This window comes from Bemisia tabaci, unplaced genomic scaffold (genome assembly GCF_918797505.1).
Source record: "Bemisia tabaci unplaced genomic scaffold, PGI_BMITA_v3".
NCBI classification, from domain to species: Eukaryota; Metazoa; Arthropoda; class Insecta; order Hemiptera; family Aleyrodidae; genus Bemisia; species Bemisia tabaci.
The window spans coordinates 108,676-131,497 of record NW_027311744.1 but is presented as its reverse complement, the minus strand read 5'-3'; the positions used below and the strand labels follow the sequence as shown (position 1 = coordinate 131,497).

The window sequence follows — 22,822 nt, the reverse complement described above, 5'->3', positions numbered from 1 at the left end:
CAGATAATAACTTTACGAACCCGGGAAGCCAAAAATGCACTGAACATCGGAGCCCGATGAAAACGCGACCAGCCTTCAGAGAGGTTCCTACATACATCATATATATATATATATATATATATATATATATATATATATATATGTGTGAATTTGAATGGCATATATTTTCGTGATCTACGACCCGTGATCGGTGCTCAGGTCTGGGTCCGACGTCATGGGAGAATGCAATAGTGTATTTTCTTCGGAAAATACACTAAAATAGTAAGTTTCTCCAGTTGACAGTTGAACATTTATTTAAAAATTCACTGAAATACAAAAAAAAGCATGTTTAACACCTGGCAGAGGTTCATCTTTGCCGTACAATCTACACATGAGATCCTTACTTTTCTTTCTCATCCATGCTATCCTCATCTTCGATGATATCGGCCACGTTTGAGCATGATATACCTTCGCAGTTTTTGTAAAGTAAAGAGCAGTGTAAGCCTGCTTTTCGGCAGGAACAAGAATTTTGACAGCCCTTCACACATTTGCATGAAATTAATTTTAAAAGCTCTTGAGGCGCCGGATCTTTCTGCATCGGAATCGGGAATAATCCAGTTTTACAATGTCTCCACCCCTCACTGTAATAGAGATATTTCGTGACCATATACCACATCTGCATTTGTAAATAGACTCTAAAAAATTGCAGATGTGGTATCACAACCGGTGGATGCCTGTAAATGAAACAGTATCTGCTAAAGTTAGGTTCTGGTTCAGCGAGTAAGTTTTACTTGGAACTATTACCTTTACCTGGCTTCAGAAAATAAATGTTTTTCTTAGAGTTGTTCGAAGCTGTAAGGATAACTAAGAGATCAGAGTCTTCACTTACAATTATGACTGATGGCGAATTTTCAGAGTATACTTGATGGCTGTATTTACAATGAGCACGTCAGCATCCTCTTTTGCTTGTTTAGTTTTAATACCTGCACTCTCAAACCTCTCTCTTAGTAAAGCTATCAGTCGACTTTTATTTTTCTCGTTCGCACGGAATTTACTTAGTGTGACAGTCGCTAACAAGTTCTCTTCAAAAATAATTTCTGGAGATAATAATGATTTTGCTCTCCGACAGCGTTCCGCTGTTTTGGTGCTCTTTGCTGCGCTGTCCTCCGGATATCCGTCAAACACTCCTGACGTGTTAGGGGAATAATTTTTCTGTACATACTCAACATGTTTATCAAGTATTTGAGAGAATATTTCTTGCCGATGCCAGACAATTTTGTGAACCATAAATCCTCCATCAATCACACGGACAGAACCTTTCAACTTGACTGCAGTTTCACAAGTTGAGAAGAAAGTCATAAATCACTAAGTAGGACATTTTTCGCATTCCGGATTCGTCAAAAAGAGCTAATGGATAAGGAATCAATTCGAATTGAAAATAACCCTCCAATTTTTTGTCTATGATTTTTTAAGGAAAGAAATATCATTTGAAAAAGAAATGCAGGATTAATGGGTATTACTTTATTATTTAATTTAACGCTGCAGTTTGTTGCAGAAATATAGGTACATAACACACGGTTGCTCCTTTTAAATTTGATTTCACCATAAGTGCCCTCTAGCGCTCTCATTTGCGCCATACCAACTTCACGAGTTTTATGACATGCAGTTAATTTTTGGATCAGACCGGGAGTCTCCAAATAAATAAAAATGATTGCCATTCGACACCTAGTAGCTGATAACACAGCGCGATACGACACGGTGTGTAAAAACAGTGCGCGCGCGGCCCACAGATTCGATCACCGTGCCCCCCCCCCCCCCCCCTCAACGCATTTGGATATTGGGATTAATTTTTGAGAAATCACAGATTTTAGGTTCGGAATGAGTTTTCCTCTCTTTCTTCGGTTTTTGTTAAGTTGTAGCGCACTGGAAACTTGGACGTCGGGTTTTGGCCGATTTTGAGCGTAAAAGCCCAACTTTGCGACGATCATAACTCGAAAACGGTGGGTCGTATGGAAGAAACAAATACCACCTTTTTAATAGAAAATTGTATAAGCTTAATTTAAGCACAGAGGTATTTTGACGGAAAAATGACTTTTTCACGGACTTATAGGCCAAAAACCGAAAAAATAGCGATTTTAGGCCTAAAAATCCTAGATGGCGGCTAAAGCTCCACTTTAGGAATGGTGCAAAATTAACCCTTATTTAAGGACCTCATAATACGTCTTTTAAAAAAATGTCCAGCTTTCCAGCATTTAATTCAACATTACCCCCCATATGGAGCTGTGGTGCCTGGCCTAAAGAAATTTTTGACAAAAAATTGTCGTGGTCGATGATGAAAACTGACAAATTATGAGGAACTTCAGAATAATTGATCGGATATGAAAAATGAGAAGGCACTAATAACGATAGGTAATCATTGCAGATGTATTACAAAAAGTACAACGTTACCAAGCCGGTTCTTACACCTATTCAAACAGCTAATATCCCACATTTCTCACTTATCACACATTCACAATTGGGAATACGACCTACTTTTGGTTGGAAAATTTCTAGAAAATCTTTTATGGATTTGTTTGATATCTTCGATCGAAAAAAATTGATTTTCAAAAGTCAGTTTAATCAATTCCCTTTAGTATTTTCTTTTAATCTTTTTTTTTAGCAATCTTCTATACTATAAGCTCCGAGACCTCCTAATTTTGCGTAACTGGTAACGCTTAGTTCCAGCCTTCTACCGGGCCGATTTTCATGATTTTTGCGGCTATCGACGGGCAATTGTTTCTAAATAAGCCAACTCTTTTCGGATTTTCAAAACATGGCCCAGGTTTTTTTATATTACGTGGTAAAGTTGCGAATTCTCCCATTTAAACAATGTAAATTTATACTTTTTGTCATAGTTCGTTTGAGCGTTCTACCGGGCCGATTTCCATGGTTTTTGCGTAAATCGACAGGTAATAGGCCCTAGATGAGCCCGCTGTAATCATATTTTGGAAAAAGGACCCAGGTTTTTTTAAAATCACGTTATAAAAGTGAGTGAGTTTACAGAATGCTCCGGTACTGCTACCGCTATGCGCGGGAGGATGCGCAGTGGTCGAGGAGGTTGCGCAGTAGCTGTGTAGCCTGCGCATCAGCTCTACACTTATCTACACAACATTCGCATCCAAACCCTCACGTCGAGCGGTGACCGAGTCGTCTAAGACGTCGAATGCGTCCATTTTGAATTCGGTGTAGGTTCGATCCCCGACTCAAGAAACTTTAATTATTACCTGACTATCATTGCTCATTGTTTTACTGCAATATTTCATCAATCAGTCATTCCAAAACGCGTCCTTTTAATTTTAAAGTAATTTTAAGTAAAGTTTAAAATTAAAGTATACCTCATATCGTAATTGTTTAGGGGAAAAATAAAACTAACACTGATAGGAGGGTAAAAATAGGGCCGCGAAGCGGCCCATTGATGGCGCGGAGCGCCTTCAGGGGGTTGGGCCGCGTAGCGGCCAGGGGGCGTAGCCCCCTAGTTATAATATGATAGCTGTTGGGGTTAGTAACTGATGTTGTTCTTTGAGACTAGTAATTAAAATTTTGTTTCATTTTTTTTTGCAGGTCAAGGAAGAGCTTGACAAACAGGAGACTAATGGTTCCAGACTGATTTAACAAGTGTTTGAGAGTGTCAAAGACGATGCCTCAAGGATAAAATTGATAAAGAAACTATACGCAAATCAGGACAAAATCTACACTCAATAACTCGCGGAGAGAGACAAAATCTACACTCAACAACTCGCGGCGAAAGACAAAAGCTACACTCAACAACCCGTAGAAATAGAGGACAAAACCTACGCTCAACAACTCACAAAGATGTCAGGAGACATAAGAGAGCTCCAAAACGAGAAGGTAATTCATAAATTTCGTACATTTTCACGGGTTACAGTTTTTTTGAAAGGAATAAATATAAGGGAGAAAGTCATGAAATCATAATCACTTTTAAAAGTTCAAAAGGGTTGCGCAGACAAACATATAGGTAGTGATTTTTTCTGCAAATAAGTATCACTCTTAAAGGTTTACAAGGCGTCTCCTCTACGCCAGAAATACCAAGCGGCTGTCGCAATATTTCTTTCATTTTTGTATTTCTATTCAAAAATTTTTAAAGAAGTTATTTACCCAGTTTTTGCGTTCATGGCACGTAAATTTTTCCTACAATAAGATGGCTCAAATGTTTTACGTGTTACATTTTCAAAGACGTATTTCACTACGGTTGCGTTTGAACGTAACGTACCGTAACAATCTACATTGTTGGAAACACGTGATTTGTGTTGATTTAAACGTGACGTTATCGATACAACATTGTAGTAACGTAACCACCAACGTAAAAGAGACGTTCCCCCACGTATGATTGAGCGATGTTGCGATGACGTTACGAGAAAAACGTTACCACAACGTTACCAGACGATAAGACGAGAAAATGTAATGAGATACGTGACGTTGCATGCAATCGGGTCATATTTTTTACGTATGAATTCTTAACGATTTTTTACAAAGATGTAAAGATACGATGCTTATAGTTGTGCTGAGGTAACGTCCTTATAGCGTTATTCCAACGTAACTTTTTCTTGGTGGTAACGTAAATACGTCGCATTAACGTAATTTTTTCAGGTAAGAACACGCTACCAGTCAATTTTTCTCAGATTTTTGTAGTTTGGTTTAAGTTTTACACGTGGACATGAGAACTGTGGGCTTACTCTTTCTTTCTTTTTTCTTTCTTTGCATTCAACCCTTTGACGAATACTTCAAAAATGTGTAATTTATTCAGTTTCATTTTTTCATGAATTTGCACAGATTGTTTTGGAGAGGGATTTATCTATCGTTTTATCCGGAACAATACTCGAAGAGGTAGAAGATCAGTTAAAAAAGGTACTTCTATCGCACAGTGCGGCATTTCCATAAGCCGCGTGGACAAAAATCAAAAGACACTGGCAACTGCGCATCGGAACCGTACGGATCGTGTTGAATATAACTCCGCGAAGTTTCTTGTTCTACGTGTGTTTTCTTGAACTTTCTACAGCGAAAAAGTGTACGCTTATCCGGAATGGACCCTTAGTGCCCCGGTTTGGTGAATTTAGTTAGTTTTCTAGTCCTTTGGGGAAGAAATCAAGTTTTTTAGTTGCGAGGACCCTGGTTACGCAGAACGTGTACAATACGCAATACAACAGAGATCATCCTGATAACATTGTTGAGAAATCATACAAGGAAAAAACTGAGTTTTGACTTAGAAACTGCCAAACGAAGGTGAAATCACTTCAATCACCCTCTGATACGAATCGGATTGATAGGTGTCTCTCACGCGTCCTCCGCCGCCGCCGCGCCGTATTGCCGCGTCGTTTATAATCACGCTCAACAACCGCTACACACTCCCTAGTTCAGTCAATTTAGCTCTAAATAAGGGTCATCTGGGAAAATCCATATATAGAAGGTTTTTTTGCGGAAACATGTTGCAATAGGCTATCAGAACAACATATCAAAAGTTTACCGAAACTGGCTGTCCGCTAAGGCCGCCATCTTGAAAAAAGTGGGGGCGGGGGGCTAAAACACGCCGCCGGCGACCGGTTTTTACCTTATATCTTGAAAAATATCAATCCCACGGACAAATGCCAAAGGGCCTTTTTAAAAGATCATAAAATTTCCTATTAGAAACACTATACATTTATTAAATTGCGACTTCTGGTTCGTGAGATATGGCGGTAGTTTCCTGCGGCTAGGAAAGTCGAATCTTGCGAGAAATCGCGTTTTTTCAACGAAATCTGTAATTATCTTAAAAACGGCTAGTCTGAAGCAAAAAACTGTTTTCACCAAAATAAATGAGCATAGAATGTCCATGCTAAAAATGCTTATACATTTACTAGGGGGTCTGACCCCGGAGCGCTATGCGGTCCGAACCAACGGCGGATACTACGCGGTGAGGCTCGGCTTGGCCGCGCCATGAATTGTTGCGGCCCAAGATGAAACAGCCCCACCTTACGCCGTCGCCGTGTAGTTTGCCTTACGCCTTTTGCACATTTGTTATGAGTTTTGAGTTCTGTTTTTACGCCGTCGCCACGCTTTTTATTATGTCTAGCTAAGTATCATATTTGAGCCGCGGACATGTGAGTTTGCCATGGGGCTTCCACCCACCTACGCTTTGGACTAATTGACAGCCGCCACCCATCCTAGCCTTATTCAGATCAGCATGTGAGTAGTTATGTATATTTGGGGGGGGGGGGATCCAGGTTAGGTTAAGTTCTCTCTTTATCTAGTTTGCCATTTTCTTTCATCTTTCCTTAGGTTTTTCGCCCTTTTACCCATAAAAGGTCGTGGTCCCTCGTGTCATTTTCTCTGCCATTTAGCCACTTTCTTCTCCTTCAGTCATTTTTCTCTCATGGCATTTAGGGAGTCGGATAGGGGCCGCAGTCCCCCTTTTTCGACTTTCCTCATACATTATCCATTTAAATATGTACTCATTTCCTTTCATCATGAGCCAACAAATCTTCTTTTTTTCAAAATAACTAAAAGGAAATGAATGAATACAAAATATAGAAATAGGAATGAGACAAGCATTGGATAAAAAGAAAAAGGTGCAACTTGAATTGGAAAATGTCGATCAGAATGAAGTAAAAGTACGAATAATTATTAGCCTGGTGATTGCAGAGCTACACCCACCTAAGTAAAGACAACGCCAATTTAGTTAGGGCACCTTTAGACTGCATACCGTATGGGGGACTGTACTCAGCACTGTCACAGGTTTAGCAATCCTGCGGACCCCAGCTGGTAGCCCCTGCCTCAAAGGGGGGTGGAGATGGTCACCGGCTTCATGGCGTAGGAGCCACTCATCAGAGGGGCAGACAGGGCTCATAGCTGTGGTGGAAGCAGCCTGTCTAGGAGACGGTTCTCCAAAATCAAACCCTGGTCCTCCAGGTTGGGGGTTGGGGCATCGGGCTAACTCCCCGATACCCGGAAAAAACTTAATGTTAAAAAGCCTAATAAAGATAGCCTCGGTGATAATGGAATAACGGATTTTGCGACACAAACTACGGAAAAGGACGATGGTTTTTGGGACATGGAATGTACAGGGCATTTCTAATAAATTGACAGAGGTTATATCGGAGGTAAAAAAGTATAATGTAGATGTCGCCGTGTTAATAGAAACGAAAAAGAAAGGCACAGGATCAGAAAACTTAGGATGCTATGATCTGTTCTATAGTGGTGTCAGTAAAGATCAACGCGCACAGCAAGGAGTCGCCATACTTATCCGGAAAAGTTTGCGTCCGTCTATAACTACTTGGGAAGCAGTAGACCAGCGGATCATCAGAATGCATCTTACACTGCATGGTCACAAGGTGGCCTTGTTAGGAGTATATGGTGTGAATGATGATGCTCCCGTCAATCTAAAGGATCAGTTCTTTGAGCAACTCAACGACGAGGTTCTGAGGGTTGGAAGGACAAGGGAGGTCATTATCAAGGGAGATTTGAATGGTAGAACCGGACGAAGGAATGGTTCTAAAGTTGTTGGACCTTTCGGTGAAGAGGCGATGAATGACAACGGTGCACGCATCATTGATACGTGTGAACAAAACGAGTTGAAAATACTGAACGGATTCTACCAACATCGAGATATCCATAAGTACACATGGGTTCAGCAAACTCGGGGGCTGAAGTCAATCATCGACTACGCGGTCACCAGGCAAACGAGTACCATGAAGGTTCAACAAGTAAGAGTTTGCCGGGGGTTCTCCTGTGGTAGTGATCACCATTTTCTCAAGGCGGAGATCGCATTTCCGGTTAAGTATGGGCTGCAGAGGAGTACCTTGCAACAACAGAAGTGCCAGCCACAAGGAACAAAGATCGAACAAGTGCACTACAAGATCGATAGCTTACAGCATGAAAGCGTGAAAGCGCTCTACAGGAAGCGGCTGGATGAGAAACTGGGAGTAGAAACATTCGATACTGCAGAAGAGTTGTACCAGTTCATCAAAAGTTGTATACATTCAGCTGCGAAGGAAGCCCTGGGTATGTGTAATGAGAGCAAGGATGTACAGAAACCCTACTGGTGGGACAAAGAGGTAGAGGAGGTAATTGAAGAAAAGCGTAGGAAGTACCATGACTATCTGGCTTCTAGGACTGCAGACACCCGCGGCGCGTATAGGAAAGCCCAGGCGAGGGTTCGTCTTTTAATCACCAGGAAGAAAAACGAGTCTTGGGAGAACAACTGCTCAAGGATTGACACATACCTGGGGGGAAGGAAGAGTGCTGAGAGCTGGAAGCTGATCAAAGGCCTAAGAAGGGACATGAAACGGGACATTATATCTCCGATAACAATCTCACAGCTTGACGAACATTTTAGTAAATTATTGACGGAAGGACGACAAGAGTTTCAAACGGGGAATGCTGAAAATATAGTCGAGGATCACTCAATGGAAATTCGAGTTGAGGAGGTGGTCAAAGCAATCAGGGAATTGATGAATGGAAGAGCTCCTGGGCCAGGAAACATTCCAGCCGAGTTAATGAAATGTGGGACTGGCAAGTTGGTTAACCATCTCAGGGATTTGCTGCAGAAGTGCATTGACGGTGATGACATCCCGAAAGAATGGAAAGAGGCCTGGATAACAGCGTCGCATAAAAAAGGAAGGAAGGATGACTGTGGGAACTACAGAGGGTTAGCGGTGACAGGAACGATAAGTAAAATTTATGGAAAAGTGTTGAAAGCGAAGATCGAAGAGGAGTGGACCCCGTTCGAGGCGGAGGAGCAAGCAGGTTTTAGGGCTGGTCGGTCTACCGCTGATCATCTGTTCTGTGTTACCCAGTTAACCGAAAAGAAGAGAATTGTTGGCCAGGAGCTTCATTTAGTGTTTTTGGATATTGAAAAGGCTTATGATAGTATTCCTCTTGTGAAACTCTGGGAAGTCCTAGAAGAAACTGGTTTTAGTAAAGGACTTATTGGGGCAGTCAAGCAGTTTTATCGGGGGGCTTTTGCTAGAATCAAGTGCCAAGGAAGGCTTTCAGATGGTTTTTTTGTCACCAAGGGGCTTAAGCAGGGATGTTGTCTGTCACCGACGCTGTTTAAGATATATTTAGAGCACGTTCTGAAGGAGTGGAAAAGAAAGTGTGCCGGCATGGGCGTCCCTCTAAATGACCAAGAAACGCTTTTCACGCTATGCTTTGCTGACGACCAGGTAGTCATAAGTCAAGATCACGATGACGCGGAGTATATGACCCGGAAGTTGGTGGAGGAGTACCGCAAATGGGGCCTCGAGGTTAGTGTCCGTAAGACAAAAAAGATGTCAGTCGGAGGTGCTCAGCAAAGCATAGTCCTGGAGGATGGTCAACATATAGAAAGTTGCGAACAATACAAGTACCTGGGGGTGAACCTGACTTCGGATGGGAAGCTGGATCAGGCCATTCGGGACCGTAATCTTCTAGGAAGGAAAGCCATCGCCATGCTAAATGGGATCCTTTGGGACCAAAGGATTTCCAAAGACAACAAGAAGAGGATTTATAACTCGGTTGTCAAGCCTATTATCACCTATGGCAGTGAAGTGTGGCAGTTGAAGAAGCGGACCCAAGAAATGCTCAAGGCGACCGAGATGGATTTCTGGCGAAGATCGGCTGGAATCTCGAGGAGAGAACGTGTCAGGAATGAACGTGTCCGAGAGATAATGGGCGTTGAGGGGACGATTGTGCACGATATCATGACCAAGCAATTGGTATGGTATGGGCATGTGCAGAGAATGGCTGATACCAGGTTGCCGAAGAAGGTGTTGGAGTGGGTCCCCCCAGGTAGGCGACGGAGAGGGCGTCCAGCCAAACGGTGGGTAGAGGGCATCCGTGAATAGATGGAAAGATGCAAGCTTCCGGAGGATCTCTACCATGACAGATTCCTGTGGAGAATAGGCGTCGCAGAGCGTCCAAGCGCGCCGTAAAAGCGGCTCATACATACATACATACACATACCTTTAGACTGCAACAGAAAATCTGTAATCTTGATTCTAGGATGTAGTAGCGATGCTAAAGTGAGACCAGTCAATCCTCTGTTGCACTTTAGAGGTGTGTGAACTGACAAGGCGTAGACTCGAGGTTCGAGAGAATACTGTGGGTGACGTTGGTCGCAAATTGGAAGTACTAATTGAATTGCAATGGACGTGGGGACAAACATGTTCTCACTTGAAATCAAGATGCAAATCAATGTAAAAACATAATAGGCAGGAATGGAAAGAATGTATTGAAAATAATCCATACACCACTGATGGAGGTTGAATCAAAAAAGGTCGGTTATGAACTACTCGAGCCGGTAATTGGTCAACTTCTGCTACTTTAGTCTATTTCAGAGTAGGTTTGTCGCTGAGAGTTTACCTTCCCCAGGTATAAATAAAGCAGAGGATTATCCATTATGCATAAGAAAAGGAGCTGAGGAGTTCGGACTGAGGGAGAAGTAGATTCATTGAGATTTCCATCCAGAGGCTGCATTAATTAGAAAAGTGTAAGAGCAAGATTGGTCGGACGTTGGTCAAAAGGAAATACAACGAAACATATCCCGTGGCAGTTTAGAATTGGAAAAGAGGGGTACTTACCAGAAATTAAGAGAAAACAAGCTGAGTTCGTATTTTTCATGATGTCGTGGAGTAAGGGTTGGAATAAGAGTTTCGGCACCAGTTGCTCTTTGAGTAGGAACAACAAACTACTTGGAAAAATTGAGTAACGAAAATTGATGATGGAATTTAGAATATATTGATCGAAAGAGAAAAGTTACAGAATTACAATAGTCACTTAGAAATGTGCCAAAAGAGCGAAAATGGGCACTACGTAGTACTACGGGTCGGGGATGGAGTAAGACCTAGATTTTAGGGCAGCACAAGCTTTTATAGACTTGCTGACGTCACAGGTGGTGAGACAACAAGTCTACACGCCATTGGCTGGCTATAATCAGTGGAGCTATCAGTTGCAAGTTCAGTAATAAAAGTAATGGGTAATTTAAGGTGATGGCTGGGAGATAGGACTGAAAAAGAGGAAAGTGTATGAAATCCAGCCATCCCTAATGATTGAACAGAATATGTATAGAAAAATTATAAGTTAAGAAAAGAACAAGTTACTGGTATTTCGATACCTGTGACACATGAAAAATAACATTTTGAAATTTCAGCTGAAATTTCAAGCTTTCTTTAAAAAATTGATTTTTGATACTATAATCGGTAAACCTGTACCCTTTAAACTAGTGAAAAGTGCTTCCTAGGCGAATTAATCACAGAACCATACTAATAAATACTTATAAGTTTCACCTAAATGCGAAAAAAACGACGAAACAACTAAGAATAAAGGAGAGGGTGAACTCCCAGACTCGCCACACACGAGAGCGAGACTGAAGCATAAAATGAAGAGACTATTTAATCTATGAGTGAGGAATCCATGAATGAATGACTACTGTGTTCCATTGGGACACCTCTCTCTTTTCTCTAGAGAAACAAATAGTTGATTAAGGAAAGCCTACTCGTCCTATGCTATTCTATCAAAGCAAAGCACCTGATTGGCTCATTTAAATTTTGCCGCTCTCAAGAAGAATTAGAATTTGAATGAGTCGATCAGGGTTTGATTTGCTTTATTTGAGTAAGTGTAAAAACTTAGAGTGAGAGATTTTATTCACATTTTAATGAATGAGAAAGGTGAGAGGACTTTTTCAAAAATTGAAAATAAATTATTACAAATGAAACTGTTTTTTTGCTGCATTATTCAAGTCAGATTTATTTTTTTCATCAAATGCCATGTGCTTCCCAATTTTTAGCTGAGTTTTTTTGTCATATATCAAAAATGCTACTCTGCATTTTCATCCGTGTCTGTGATAGCAAATGTTTTTCATTAATGTTTTGTGAATAATTTATTTTTCATCTTAGGTAACATACGGAAGTTCTTCAGGCTGTTCTGAATTCTTCGTATTTTATCTTTGTATTTTCCCATGAAGGAAACAATACAATAACACAATTGAATTATGAAAAAATATCACAGTATTCACAGATCACAGCACAGCTACGAAACAAACAGCACGGTTTTGTTAATTTTTGAGGTTATGTTTGGAACCGGTAGTGCATGGTGAGGTGAGGGGAGCGGAAGTGGCGCAAGGATTATGGCGGAGCAACCTAACAACACCAAGATACACTTCACACGACTTAATATTTATCCAAATTTCCCCAGAGAGGTTCAACGTACACTAATTCATGTGCAAGTCTTATTTTGTGTATTTTTGGTAACAAAAATTCAATTTTTCAAAAAAATTGAAAAATAAAAAGCCTTTTGAAATTTCAGTGAAAAATACGCTTGAAATTTCAAGGGCGAACTCAGGTTACGACTCGTTGTTTACAATGCACGTATTTGACTTGGTTTATGCATAAATTTACTCGATTTTTCAGAGGAACGCTCAATTATGAGCATTCTTGGCCATCTTCGTTTGATATTAAAATCTAAATATTGGCAGTGACACTTTTGTGTTACAAGGCTGGCTGCTTTTTTGGGCCCACATTTTGACATGTCCGCACTCTCCCTATATCTACGGTGTGAGTCATCAACATATAACAATCATGTAACTCGGTTTGCGACGTCGCAGACTTCCTGTCATACTTTATTTTTTAAACGGAAAACTACTCAACAGCAATTTTTTAAAACTGCCTTGATTTTTCTTCTCTGTGCGAAGAAAATTCTGCAAATACTTCAATGAGTGATATCAATTTCTTCTCCTTTAAAAAAATAACATAGAGGCGCACATTATCAGACACTGCAAACGAAATATGTGATTGCGGACTTACGCCGTCGATATGTACTCTATTACGGGGAAAACGCATCTTTCCTGGCTTCGTCACATACGCAGAGAAGAGGAAAATCACGCACCTTTTTTCTTAGAGACGCTACGTCCAGAGATGCTCCTTTTGGAACTACGAGATGGACTGCTCCGAGAGCTACGGGATCCGCTTCTACTGCTGCTCCGTGATGTGACGGACCTCCTGATGGGGCGGCCACCACCCGGGGGCCGGATATAGTAGGTCCACTGGTCAAAGGTCGTCCTGCTCTGGCGCCCTCTCCGAGATGCGGCCCTGGCGGATGCGGAACGACTTAAGGCCGCCCCCATCGCCGCCCCCATTATTCGCCCGTATTGGTCCATCGTATTGGTCATCGCCCTGTTTGCATTCAGGCCGGCCGTCAGCATTTCCATGCACCGCGCCTGGAGAGTCTGCAACCCGCTGAACTCTGGAGCCGCGTTCGAAGGAGCTAGAAGCGAGTACACCACTCGACCATCTGTTCGGAATATATAATGCAATTTTTCAATGAGTAAAAGTGAGGTGAAGAGTATTCATAGTCACAAAACCGATTGCGGTGAACGCACGAGTCGTAAGACGGGATGTTGGAGTTTTTTAGCCAACGTGCGTAAAAAGTTCAGCTTAAAGCTGAAATCTCATTGGAGAGGGAAAAAGCTCACACACAAGCACAATTTTCCCTCAAAGAGATATGCTGTTTGGAGCAACACTAGTTACGTCCATTCAGGAAGGCAACTGCAGACGCGGTTCGGCCTTGTTGGGCCAATCCTCAGTGCAGTGCAGCCCTGCTGCACCTGCACCTGCTGCTTGCTTGTGTGTGAGCTTTTTCCCTCTCTAATGAGATTTCAGCTTTAAGCTGAACTTTTTACGCCCGTTGGCTAAAAAACTCCAACATCCAGTATTCATAGTCGTTCCTTAAATAGCTCTTTCACTCAGGGAAGCCCTTTCTGTTTGCATTGTAATTAAAGATAGTTAACGGTTTTTGGCATGACATTATAAGAAGGACAATGGACAAGGTACGAATTTAAGCATTCTGATACTTGCTTCCTCATCAAAATTGAACGAAGAACACGAGTTTCGCATCAAAAATAACTGAAATCAACTCTTAACTAAGATATGAACCTTTTTGATTTACATTGGTGACGGGAAATATGTATTGCCCGGTCTTCAGAAACGCATTACTCTAAGTGAGTACTACATATGGTTTCGGCAGGCCTCTCAATCGAGCAATGTTCATTTCCCACCCTGTATTTTTCTAACTACAAAAAACTTGCTACAGCTGAAGCAAAGCGTTACCAAACAAAATTGAGTGAACGTGACCGAAATACTGCGAGCAAACTATTACTGCTCGTAAGCCGCTCACATTGCCTATAGAGATTTTGAAGGCGAACTGATCGGAACGAGTGAGAAACAATGCGACTAGATTATCAATCCGCTAATACGACGAAGGAGCGGGGCTCGCTAATTTAAAATTTGGGTCCTTAAAGACTTATTGAAACATTGGATGGTATTAACCTTTGGATGGTATTGGATGGTATTGGATGGCCCTTGAGGCTTCAAAAGCGACGGAGGAGCAAACGAGACTTCAAAATTATATCGTATTCAAAACTTTAAATGGGGCCTAGCAAAGAATGAAGGGGCCCTGATAATTATTTGATGTCATAAACATGTTTCTTATAATTTATCTATGAACGCTAGTGTTTATCCTAGGATTTATATATAGATGATGAATAGGACTATTAAATTAAATAATTTAAGGATAGAAGTTTCACACAATATATAACTTGCACTCATAAGACGAACTCATGGTCTCTATCCTAATTTTTAGAGAAGTAAAATTTACATTTAATGTTCACTTAAAAATCAAGAGGACTTACCTTTGCACAAAATGTGTGCATCTTTATCATTTTAATATTAAATATATACCATAGTGTTTCATAAAATATAAAGGGAAAACATATTTAAGGTCTAATGAAAATCTTTGGAAGGAATTGTCAGATCAATCGCAAGAACCTGAATATGTGAATAATTTTCATCGGTCTGGTGTTTATTTCTCTTTATCAATGATAGATAACACGTGAAGGTGACGAATAAATGAAGTGGATTTTTTTTCCCTTGCCTGACAATGAGTTTTGCGTGGTGAGAAGTCAAATTTTGTTTGCATGAGTCAAAAAGGAGAGCATGACGATCATTACCCTTGAGTAATCTTTAACTTACCTGATACATTGTTTCTTGACAAAGCACGAGAACTCGCTAAACTGCCGCTCAAACTGCTGAGAACACACGCAATCAATGTCCATGGGATTGCTCGTTTGAAAATCGATAATTTCATTCCTCGCGGTTGGTTCAATTTCCTCAAGCTCGTCTCCCCTTCAATGCGCCCTGTCATATCATGAGATTCACAGTTGAATAAACGAAATTCAAAAACGTAAAAAGCGCCATGCTCGGCACAGGACTCTCAATGCTTCGCTCTGTCAGATATTTTATTTATCTTTGAAATGTAACGTGATTGTTCTTAATAGAAAGTAACATAAACATATTTTATTTATCACCTTAAGTATTTTAATTTGTACTTTACGGGGAAAGGGGGTATGTTGTGGGGTACACTCGTGTGGAACCGAAGGGACTGTGCTCGGCACTTGTGGATCGTATACTGAGAGCGAAATGTGGTATACGAATCCGGAAAGAATTTTAAAGAGTTTGACCTACGTTCATTCCAGCCTTGAAGCCAGTTTTCGCGGGGTTTAGTCACGCAGACAGAGGGATCAACGTGTGTACGAGTGCGAACTCCATGGGAACTATAAAAAAGAAAGGCAGTTGCATGATGTCTCTTCAACGCATGATGCACGTAGTCTAATCCGATTTTTTCCTGTGTGACGTCATGATTTCGACTTTGTTTCACTCAGCCACATATCGATCCAACGGTGTAAGTCGGCAATCACATAACTCGCTTGCGGTGTCTGAAAATCTCCGCCTCTATGTTATTTTTTTAGAGGAGAACAAATTGACATGATTCCTTGAAGCTTTTGCAGAATTTTCTTCGCATAGAGAAGAAAAATCACTGCAGTTTTAAAGAATGGCCGTTGGGTAGTTTTCCGTTTAAAAAATAAAGTATGATAGGAAGTCTGCGACGTCGCAAATCGAGTTACGTGATTGCCGACTTACACCGTCGATATGAATGATGCTAAAAATCCAATTTTTCCAATTTGCGTGCGTGAGTATAGCGACACGCACGTAAATAGCCTAGCATAATACTTTCGAGGAAAAAAAAAACCCTTTGGGCTTGATAGTAAAAATCAATTTTTTTACAAATCATTTCATTAATTTATTCTTAAGTTTTTTTCTCTTCCTTTTAATAGGTTTTCATTTTTTTAGATCTTTATCTTTTATTGTGTTTAGTTATTATTTATGAAATTGTTAAAAATTATATAATCACGGTTAAGTGCGGGGATAATCAGGATTGGGGGGTCCAAAAATCGGAAAAAGTGCGTTACGTAATACTTAAACGGCCCCTTTGCGGTACATCGATTGATCTGCCATTTGAACCTATAGAAAAATATCGACAGGGTGTGTACAACGAACAACTTAATAATCGATTCTTTACCACAGCCTCAAATGGAAACATATCGATAATCGACCATTCACGCTTCGCCACTGGGAGAAACTCATCATGGGCTCCAACGATGAGTCAGTGGTCTTCTCTAAATCCAGAGCACTGCTCATTGCACTCAAGCACATCAGGAGCCGTCATCAGATAACAGTGATATTTTAATGTATTGTGCGTTTTTAAGTAGAGTTTAACATCATTGTGGTTGCTGTGTTGGCTCATGATGATCTAAAAAATATATGCATTGAATGTAATATACTAAAAAATTGGAAAGTACAATCAGTGGAAAGTTCGTTAGTTCGTCCCAACTTTTTCTCCCTCCCTGTCAACCACTTCGGTTGCTAGCGCATTTTTGGCTATGACACAATCTCCGCATTTTACAGCGTTGGAAATTTTTTTCCTCCGAATATGGACGTCAAATGCCGTGGATAAAGAGATTTTTTGGATGATTCAACGTTTCATCATCCTCGTGTACGATAGCACAAGTCCGACAGGTCAATTAAAAAGTGCGGTTGAATTTCACAAAAGTCAAAAGGTCGACAAGTTGAAAATATTCCACTAGACTGGCTCCAGAACAGCACTTTGGACGAGTCATGTTGCACGTCAAAATTTGGAAGGCTTCTATCACCGGAACTTCCCTCGACTACCAATAGATAGCCGGAAAAATTGATTCTAAAAGCAGCAGAGGAAATAGCAAAATTGTGCCTTGGTGGCAGGGTTGCACAGGTGAAATGTAATATTAAAAAATGTCCGTGAAATATTTCATGAAATTCCAGAAAGTTGTGAAAAATATGAAACATATTTTCAGGGGTTGGGTATGCGACACGCACGAAGAAAACTCCAGAAAGCAAAAACCAGTCGCCTTTCATTTAATTTTGAATTTAACCTGGAGAAATATTTATCAATATTTTTCATATTTTTCTGATATTTCACGAAACATTTCATGTGAAATTTCAAGATTTTATTTTTCACGAAAAATTGCAACCTTGCTTGGTAGACCGAGTCACCTTGGATGAGTGTCTTCAACTCATGTTTTGTAAGTGCGGTCACTGAGACACAGGGCTAAGTTACTAATAACTAAAACGGCAGCCAATGGCAGAGGTAAAATGGGTGAATGAACTCGGGTCCCAATTGTTCCCCATGTTCCAGTAAATTTGTGAAAAATTTAATGTCAGCGGTTCGAGAAGAACCCCCGATATGTGAGAAAAGAATAAGGATCGGTTTCGATAGCCATGCAGCATCCTAAAAAATACCGGTTAAATACCGAGCACCATGAGAATTCCGGCATAGGTCTTGATTGATTTACGTTTAAGATACCTGAGGCTAATCAACTCCACCACGAATAAGAGAATTGGATCACAAAACAAAAAGCATTGAATTTTTATATCGATTTTATTCATCTTTTCGCTTTGAAACATCCCTTTCGAGTTATGAACAATCAACTACTAAAATATTAACAAACATTCGTGAATTATATTACAGAGGAAAAAATAAAAAAGTAAAAATTTGGAAGATGCCCAGCTCGCGAGTAAGTTTTCTGAAAGTTGTCATAGAATGACCAGTTAGGCAAACTGAGCTGGGCTAACATTACTTCGTTAAAAATAAATATTTAAAGTAATAACAATTAAAAAAATAAAATCACATAGTTGATATTAAACGATTTCACGGAAATTTCCTCGAGAAAACAATCTGACATGAAAAACTGTTAAGAGAGAAAAAGGATTTTAAAGAAAGTGAAGAAAAAAGTTAAGTACACCAAGGTTACACATGCCGAATTATCCAGGATTAAATTAACAGATTTCAGGAATATTTGAGGTCAATGCAAGAATTATTCGTGATAAAACATTTCTTTGCCGAATCCGTCTCTTCGAACATTTAGCTCCCTAATTCGAAAAAATCATTCTATTTAGCATTAAGGCAACATGTGTAGATTAAATCCTACCAGATGAGCTATACCCTTTTAAAAAAAAGGGATGGGGCTCTTAAAATTACCTTTGACTTTTGAACTCTAGGATAATACCTAATTTCGCCCATAAACATTGTCAAAATGAAAAAATCTCATATTTAAAAGACTGCAATTTCGAGGACAAGCTGTTTCAGAAATAATTTTATACCACAAATAAATCTTATTTTGACCCAAAAAACTGCTGAGGTGCTCCTGGATCGGCGGTTATTAAACTTATTTCTTCATGACCTTTTATAATTGATAAACATATTGAAGTGCATGGTTACAGCAAAAATTGATTTCAGTTAAATTTTAGTCAAATGTTTGCACTTTTCCAATAATTATATGTACCATAAACACCTACACATGTCATATCATGAGGAGGGGAAAATAATTAGTACGAGACTTTTGTGTTGGACTGTGCGTGTGGCAGGCAACGTGTTTCTTTGGCTCGTGATTTTGGATAAAATAATGCAAGTCTTCATAATGCTTTTTTTTTAAAAAAAATGTGTGTCTTCTTTATTCTGATTAAGGAATAGGAATGGTTGTAAGTGATACAAAATTGCTTCGCGGTACTTCCTTTAATTGTTGCCTTATTTTTACTGCTGTTCTCGCTGCTGCATTGATGTGCTCCTTCAGTTTCAACGTGCTCATGAAGAGCGTACATTGAGACTGAAAACGTAAGGTGCTATTATCGGTGCAATTAAATTATTATAGTAAAACATTAACAATAGAAACAACGTTTATTCAAAGCTGTTTATAAACTTAGGGGAGATATATTTTTCCATACCCGAGCAGCAGTGATCGCGATAAGTTGTGATTTGATCGGAGAATGTATCACGGTTTTATCGAAGTCGATTTATTGCAATAAGTTTTATCATACAAAAAATCGTGATAAAGTGAGATATAATTTCGTTTTTATTTGACGCAAATTTATAGAGATAAAATCGGGACCAGATTCAGGATAATCGCTCAGATGTTGTTGATTCTAGCTATTTCATCGCCAAAAAGTTGAAACAAATCTCAACTTAATTTCAAAATATTGTGATTTTTCGGATGAAAATTATATTTGTGTAGCGATGTCGCTGTAAAATATGAAAATGTCTGGTTATAAGTAAAATGTATTCTAATACTGGCGAGAGCAGTGAATGTACGAGTAGGTATGCGGTATTAATGTAGAAGCGTATGTGGATGAATTACATACAAAAATGAGGGAAAGAACGAAACATTGGAATGACTTTTCTGGTCAAATTCATTGGCGTCTAGATGCCGATTACTGTACCTCATTCAAATATCATAAAAAATCAGTGACATTTAAACATATAATTTTGTTGAGCGGTGTGGGAAAAAAAAGTTCTTGGTATGCTGGTAACACTTAATTTATGACACCTAATAATAAATTGTGTATTTAATCCTAAATTATAGATCACCGTATACGACGTCAAATCGTTTTCTCGCAGTCTTACTGAATGTGAAAACCGAATTCTGTGAAAATGAACAAAACTACACTCAAAAAAAAATGTTTGCGTTAATATTTTGACTTAAAGCGTCGTTTCTTGTCAATTTTTTTTTTTTTTTTTTTTTTTTTTTTTTTTTTTTTTTTTTTTTTTTTTTTTTTTTTTTTAATTAAATTCGTCCAGATTTGACTTAAAGTCGGTAGTTTTTTTGTGTCAAAGAAAAGTTGTTTATCGTTAAATTAAAGTTTAAATAAAGATTACAGAACAACGTTCCTGTGCCTAAATAAACTGACTTTAAGTTAAATTCGCACAGATTCTACTCAAAAAACGACACTTTATGTCAAAATAATACCTTAAGATTTTTTTTTTCAGTGTATAGTGCAATGCGTAATTTTGAATACTTGAATATCACTAAACGTGTAGAAACATATGCATACACGATATACACGTATACTGAGTGTCACAACTAATATACATATTGGGTTAGTGGATACTGCGCTAATACTGCTGCAATAACATTTTCAGTAACAAGGAAACAGGTGGGACTAGGAATTGTTTATGTCAAATTTGGAAAAATCAATTTTTAATTGAGAGGAATGAGAGGGCTGACTCCAATTAGCAATTTTTAAATTCCATGAGATTTCTCGACGCAATCAAGATAACTTATTTGTAGAATAAATATTGCTAAATGAGCAGAACGTTACTAGGCAAGATGTAGTATCAAAATAAAAGTGTATTTCATCCCTCGATCATCTTCCCGTGGCCTTAAAAAGGATTTACGAACGCAAACCAAATGCAAATAGAACGCGAGGAAATACATTGATCATTATTTGATAAAATGTCCAGTTTTGATTACTTTATGCTTGCAATGTTTTTTTGTCAAATATTCTCTCCAAAACTCAGGATTCAAAATTCTATCTTCACTCAGAATAAACCTTTCGGCGTCAGAATTTCTCAATATTTACATTTCACTAGATTTTACTTGAAGGAGACTTCAATTTGCTTCGGTTTATGAAAAAACCTCATGAAACTTTACCCTCCTATTGGAAACTTACAAAATTGATTAAGTCTTGAGAGACGAAATGGACATATTCACCGCATATTCCGGCACGTAATCATCGAATCATCTCTCCTATGTGATGCGCAATAACGAGATCGCTGCCACATGACTAGGGGAGCCGTGTTTCGCGTTAATTTTGGTGATTTTTCACATTTCAACGCTCGTGTTTGAGAGCAAACCTTCCGATACAAGTTCAATGGCGATTCTGCAAGTTGGCAACAAAGTTTTCTTCCATTGGAATCCTTTAAAAATATCGATTTAGGTGAGGAAAATAGTGCCTCCCTAAGAATCAATATTTTAAATAGGGGAAAAACAGTTTCCAACTTTTTAAAAATTAACGCAGAGTCGGCCACGACACCACACATCATCACTCCTCTAACGGAAAGGCGTATCTCGATTTTCGCATGAGCCCCAGAAAGCATGCATTTATATGTAAAACAGGGCTCACGCGGAATTTGAGATACGCCTTTACGCGAGTGGGGTGACGAGATGTCCGTACAAGGCACAAATCAACTGTTGATAGCTCATTGTTGACAAATTCACCAAAAAAAACGGATTTTTAGTGCAACTTCAAAAATAGGTTGAAATTTGCATGAACAACCTATGTCAGTCTTGGTCTTGGTTTAGGAAACAAATCTTTGGATTCTCTCAACGAGCGGAAACCCATATCAAACAAAATCAGTAGGTTTCAGTTGGAACTTTGGAGATTTCAGCTTTAACTTTATGGCGAACTTCATTTACATCGAAACGAAGACAGATAAAGCGAATGCGATGAGGAGTAGTGTGAAACTTTGGGCGACAGGCACTGCGTGATTCCCATCATCGGGGCCGGTCTCCGGTAGACATGTTGCGTTCTCGATGTGAGCCAGATCTAGGTTCTGCCTGATTTTATCAGGGACATCGATGAAGGTCCTGTTTAGTCCGACTGTCTTCATGAGGCACCTGCAAAAATAAACAAAACAAAATAATGCAATCGTAAATACAATTGTATTGTCAATTATGTACTAGTAATTGCATTCAATTGTACTGCCTCAACTCTAGAGTGATGCGTACCATCGTTTCTCGGATGAAGGAACATATAATTCCATCCCAAGGTTGCAAAATTGGCAGAAACAGTACAATTTTTTACAAAAATATACTTACCCTCTACTGCATGGAATTTTTTTGCGACGCCGATTTTGATGAAAAAAATATATGTTATAGTAAAATGTAATTAAAAAGACACGTCTTTGAGCTTTTTTTGAAATTTCAATTTTTTCTTTAACTTTTGAAGCTTAAAAAAGCTCATTGCCATACGGCAACAACATGTAGTAATTTCTTGCCAGAGTATCCACTTGTTTCCATATGGCAACAACATACAGTGCAGGAGTGGAATGGTGATGCCAGGGCATAACTCTTGTGCGGGACTTTTGGAAAAAAAAACTAAGAAAAAAAGTTTTTTTTGATTCTTCTAACATTACCAAATTCAAAAAGCATCTAATGATGAATTGTAAGCTCCGTTTTTGGACAGCACGACACATGATTGCGTCGGAGCCAGTATGTTGTTGCCATATGGCAACAGGAAAAGTGTTGGGCCAGAAGTTTGCCGGTATGTTGTTGCCATATGGCATCTTGCCGTTTTTGAGCCGAAAATAATATTTAAATTGTTTTTATTATCATCGGACCAGGAAATTTTCAATTTAGACCGTATGGGCCATAACTGTGATTTTTTTCCCGTCTCTGAAGGCAAGCCAAGTCATTCAAAACATCCTTCAAAGTTGGGCTCCTCGCGGCTACTCCTCAAAAATGGTCCCGTTGGAAAAACATGATTATTTAGTTGATTTGGCAGCTTCAGTTCCCCCCACCACAATTTTTTTTAGGTTGGTAATGCGGTTGAGTTCCCTATAATCCACACAGGGTACCAATATGAGCATTCCTGAATTTACTACGAATTAAATAATTGCTGTTGCCATATGG

At 39.4% G+C, this 22,822-nt stretch overlaps 2 protein-coding genes across 4 annotated transcripts in view; both read right to left on the bottom strand.

Moving 5' to 3' along the window:
• The window catches only part of LOC140225804 (uncharacterized), a 71,306-nt gene extending 53,663 nt beyond the window's left edge, over window positions 1-17,643 (bottom strand). For both annotated transcript variants that reach the window (XM_072305744.1, XM_072305745.1), the window contains exons 1-2: window positions 15,015-17,643; window positions 12,874-13,278 (exon numbers count right to left, since the gene is read on the bottom strand). In XM_072305744.1, coding sequence (XP_072161845.1) covers window positions 12,874-13,278; window positions 15,015-15,186 — 577 coding nt within the window. In that variant the 5' untranslated portion in view covers window positions 15,187-17,643. The remainder of the gene's footprint in view (window positions 1-12,873; window positions 13,279-15,014) is intronic.
• A 134-nt stretch (window positions 17,644-17,777) lies between these two features.
• LOC140225805 (protein FAM151B-like) overlaps window positions 17,778-22,822 on the bottom strand; it is a 42,438-nt gene continuing 37,393 nt past the window's right edge. For both annotated transcript variants that reach the window (XM_072305746.1, XM_072305747.1), the window contains exon 6: window positions 17,778-21,808. In XM_072305746.1, the coding sequence (XP_072161847.1) occupies window positions 21,604-21,808 (205 nt within the window). In that variant the 3' untranslated portion in view covers window positions 17,778-21,603. The remainder of the gene's footprint in view (window positions 21,809-22,822) is intronic.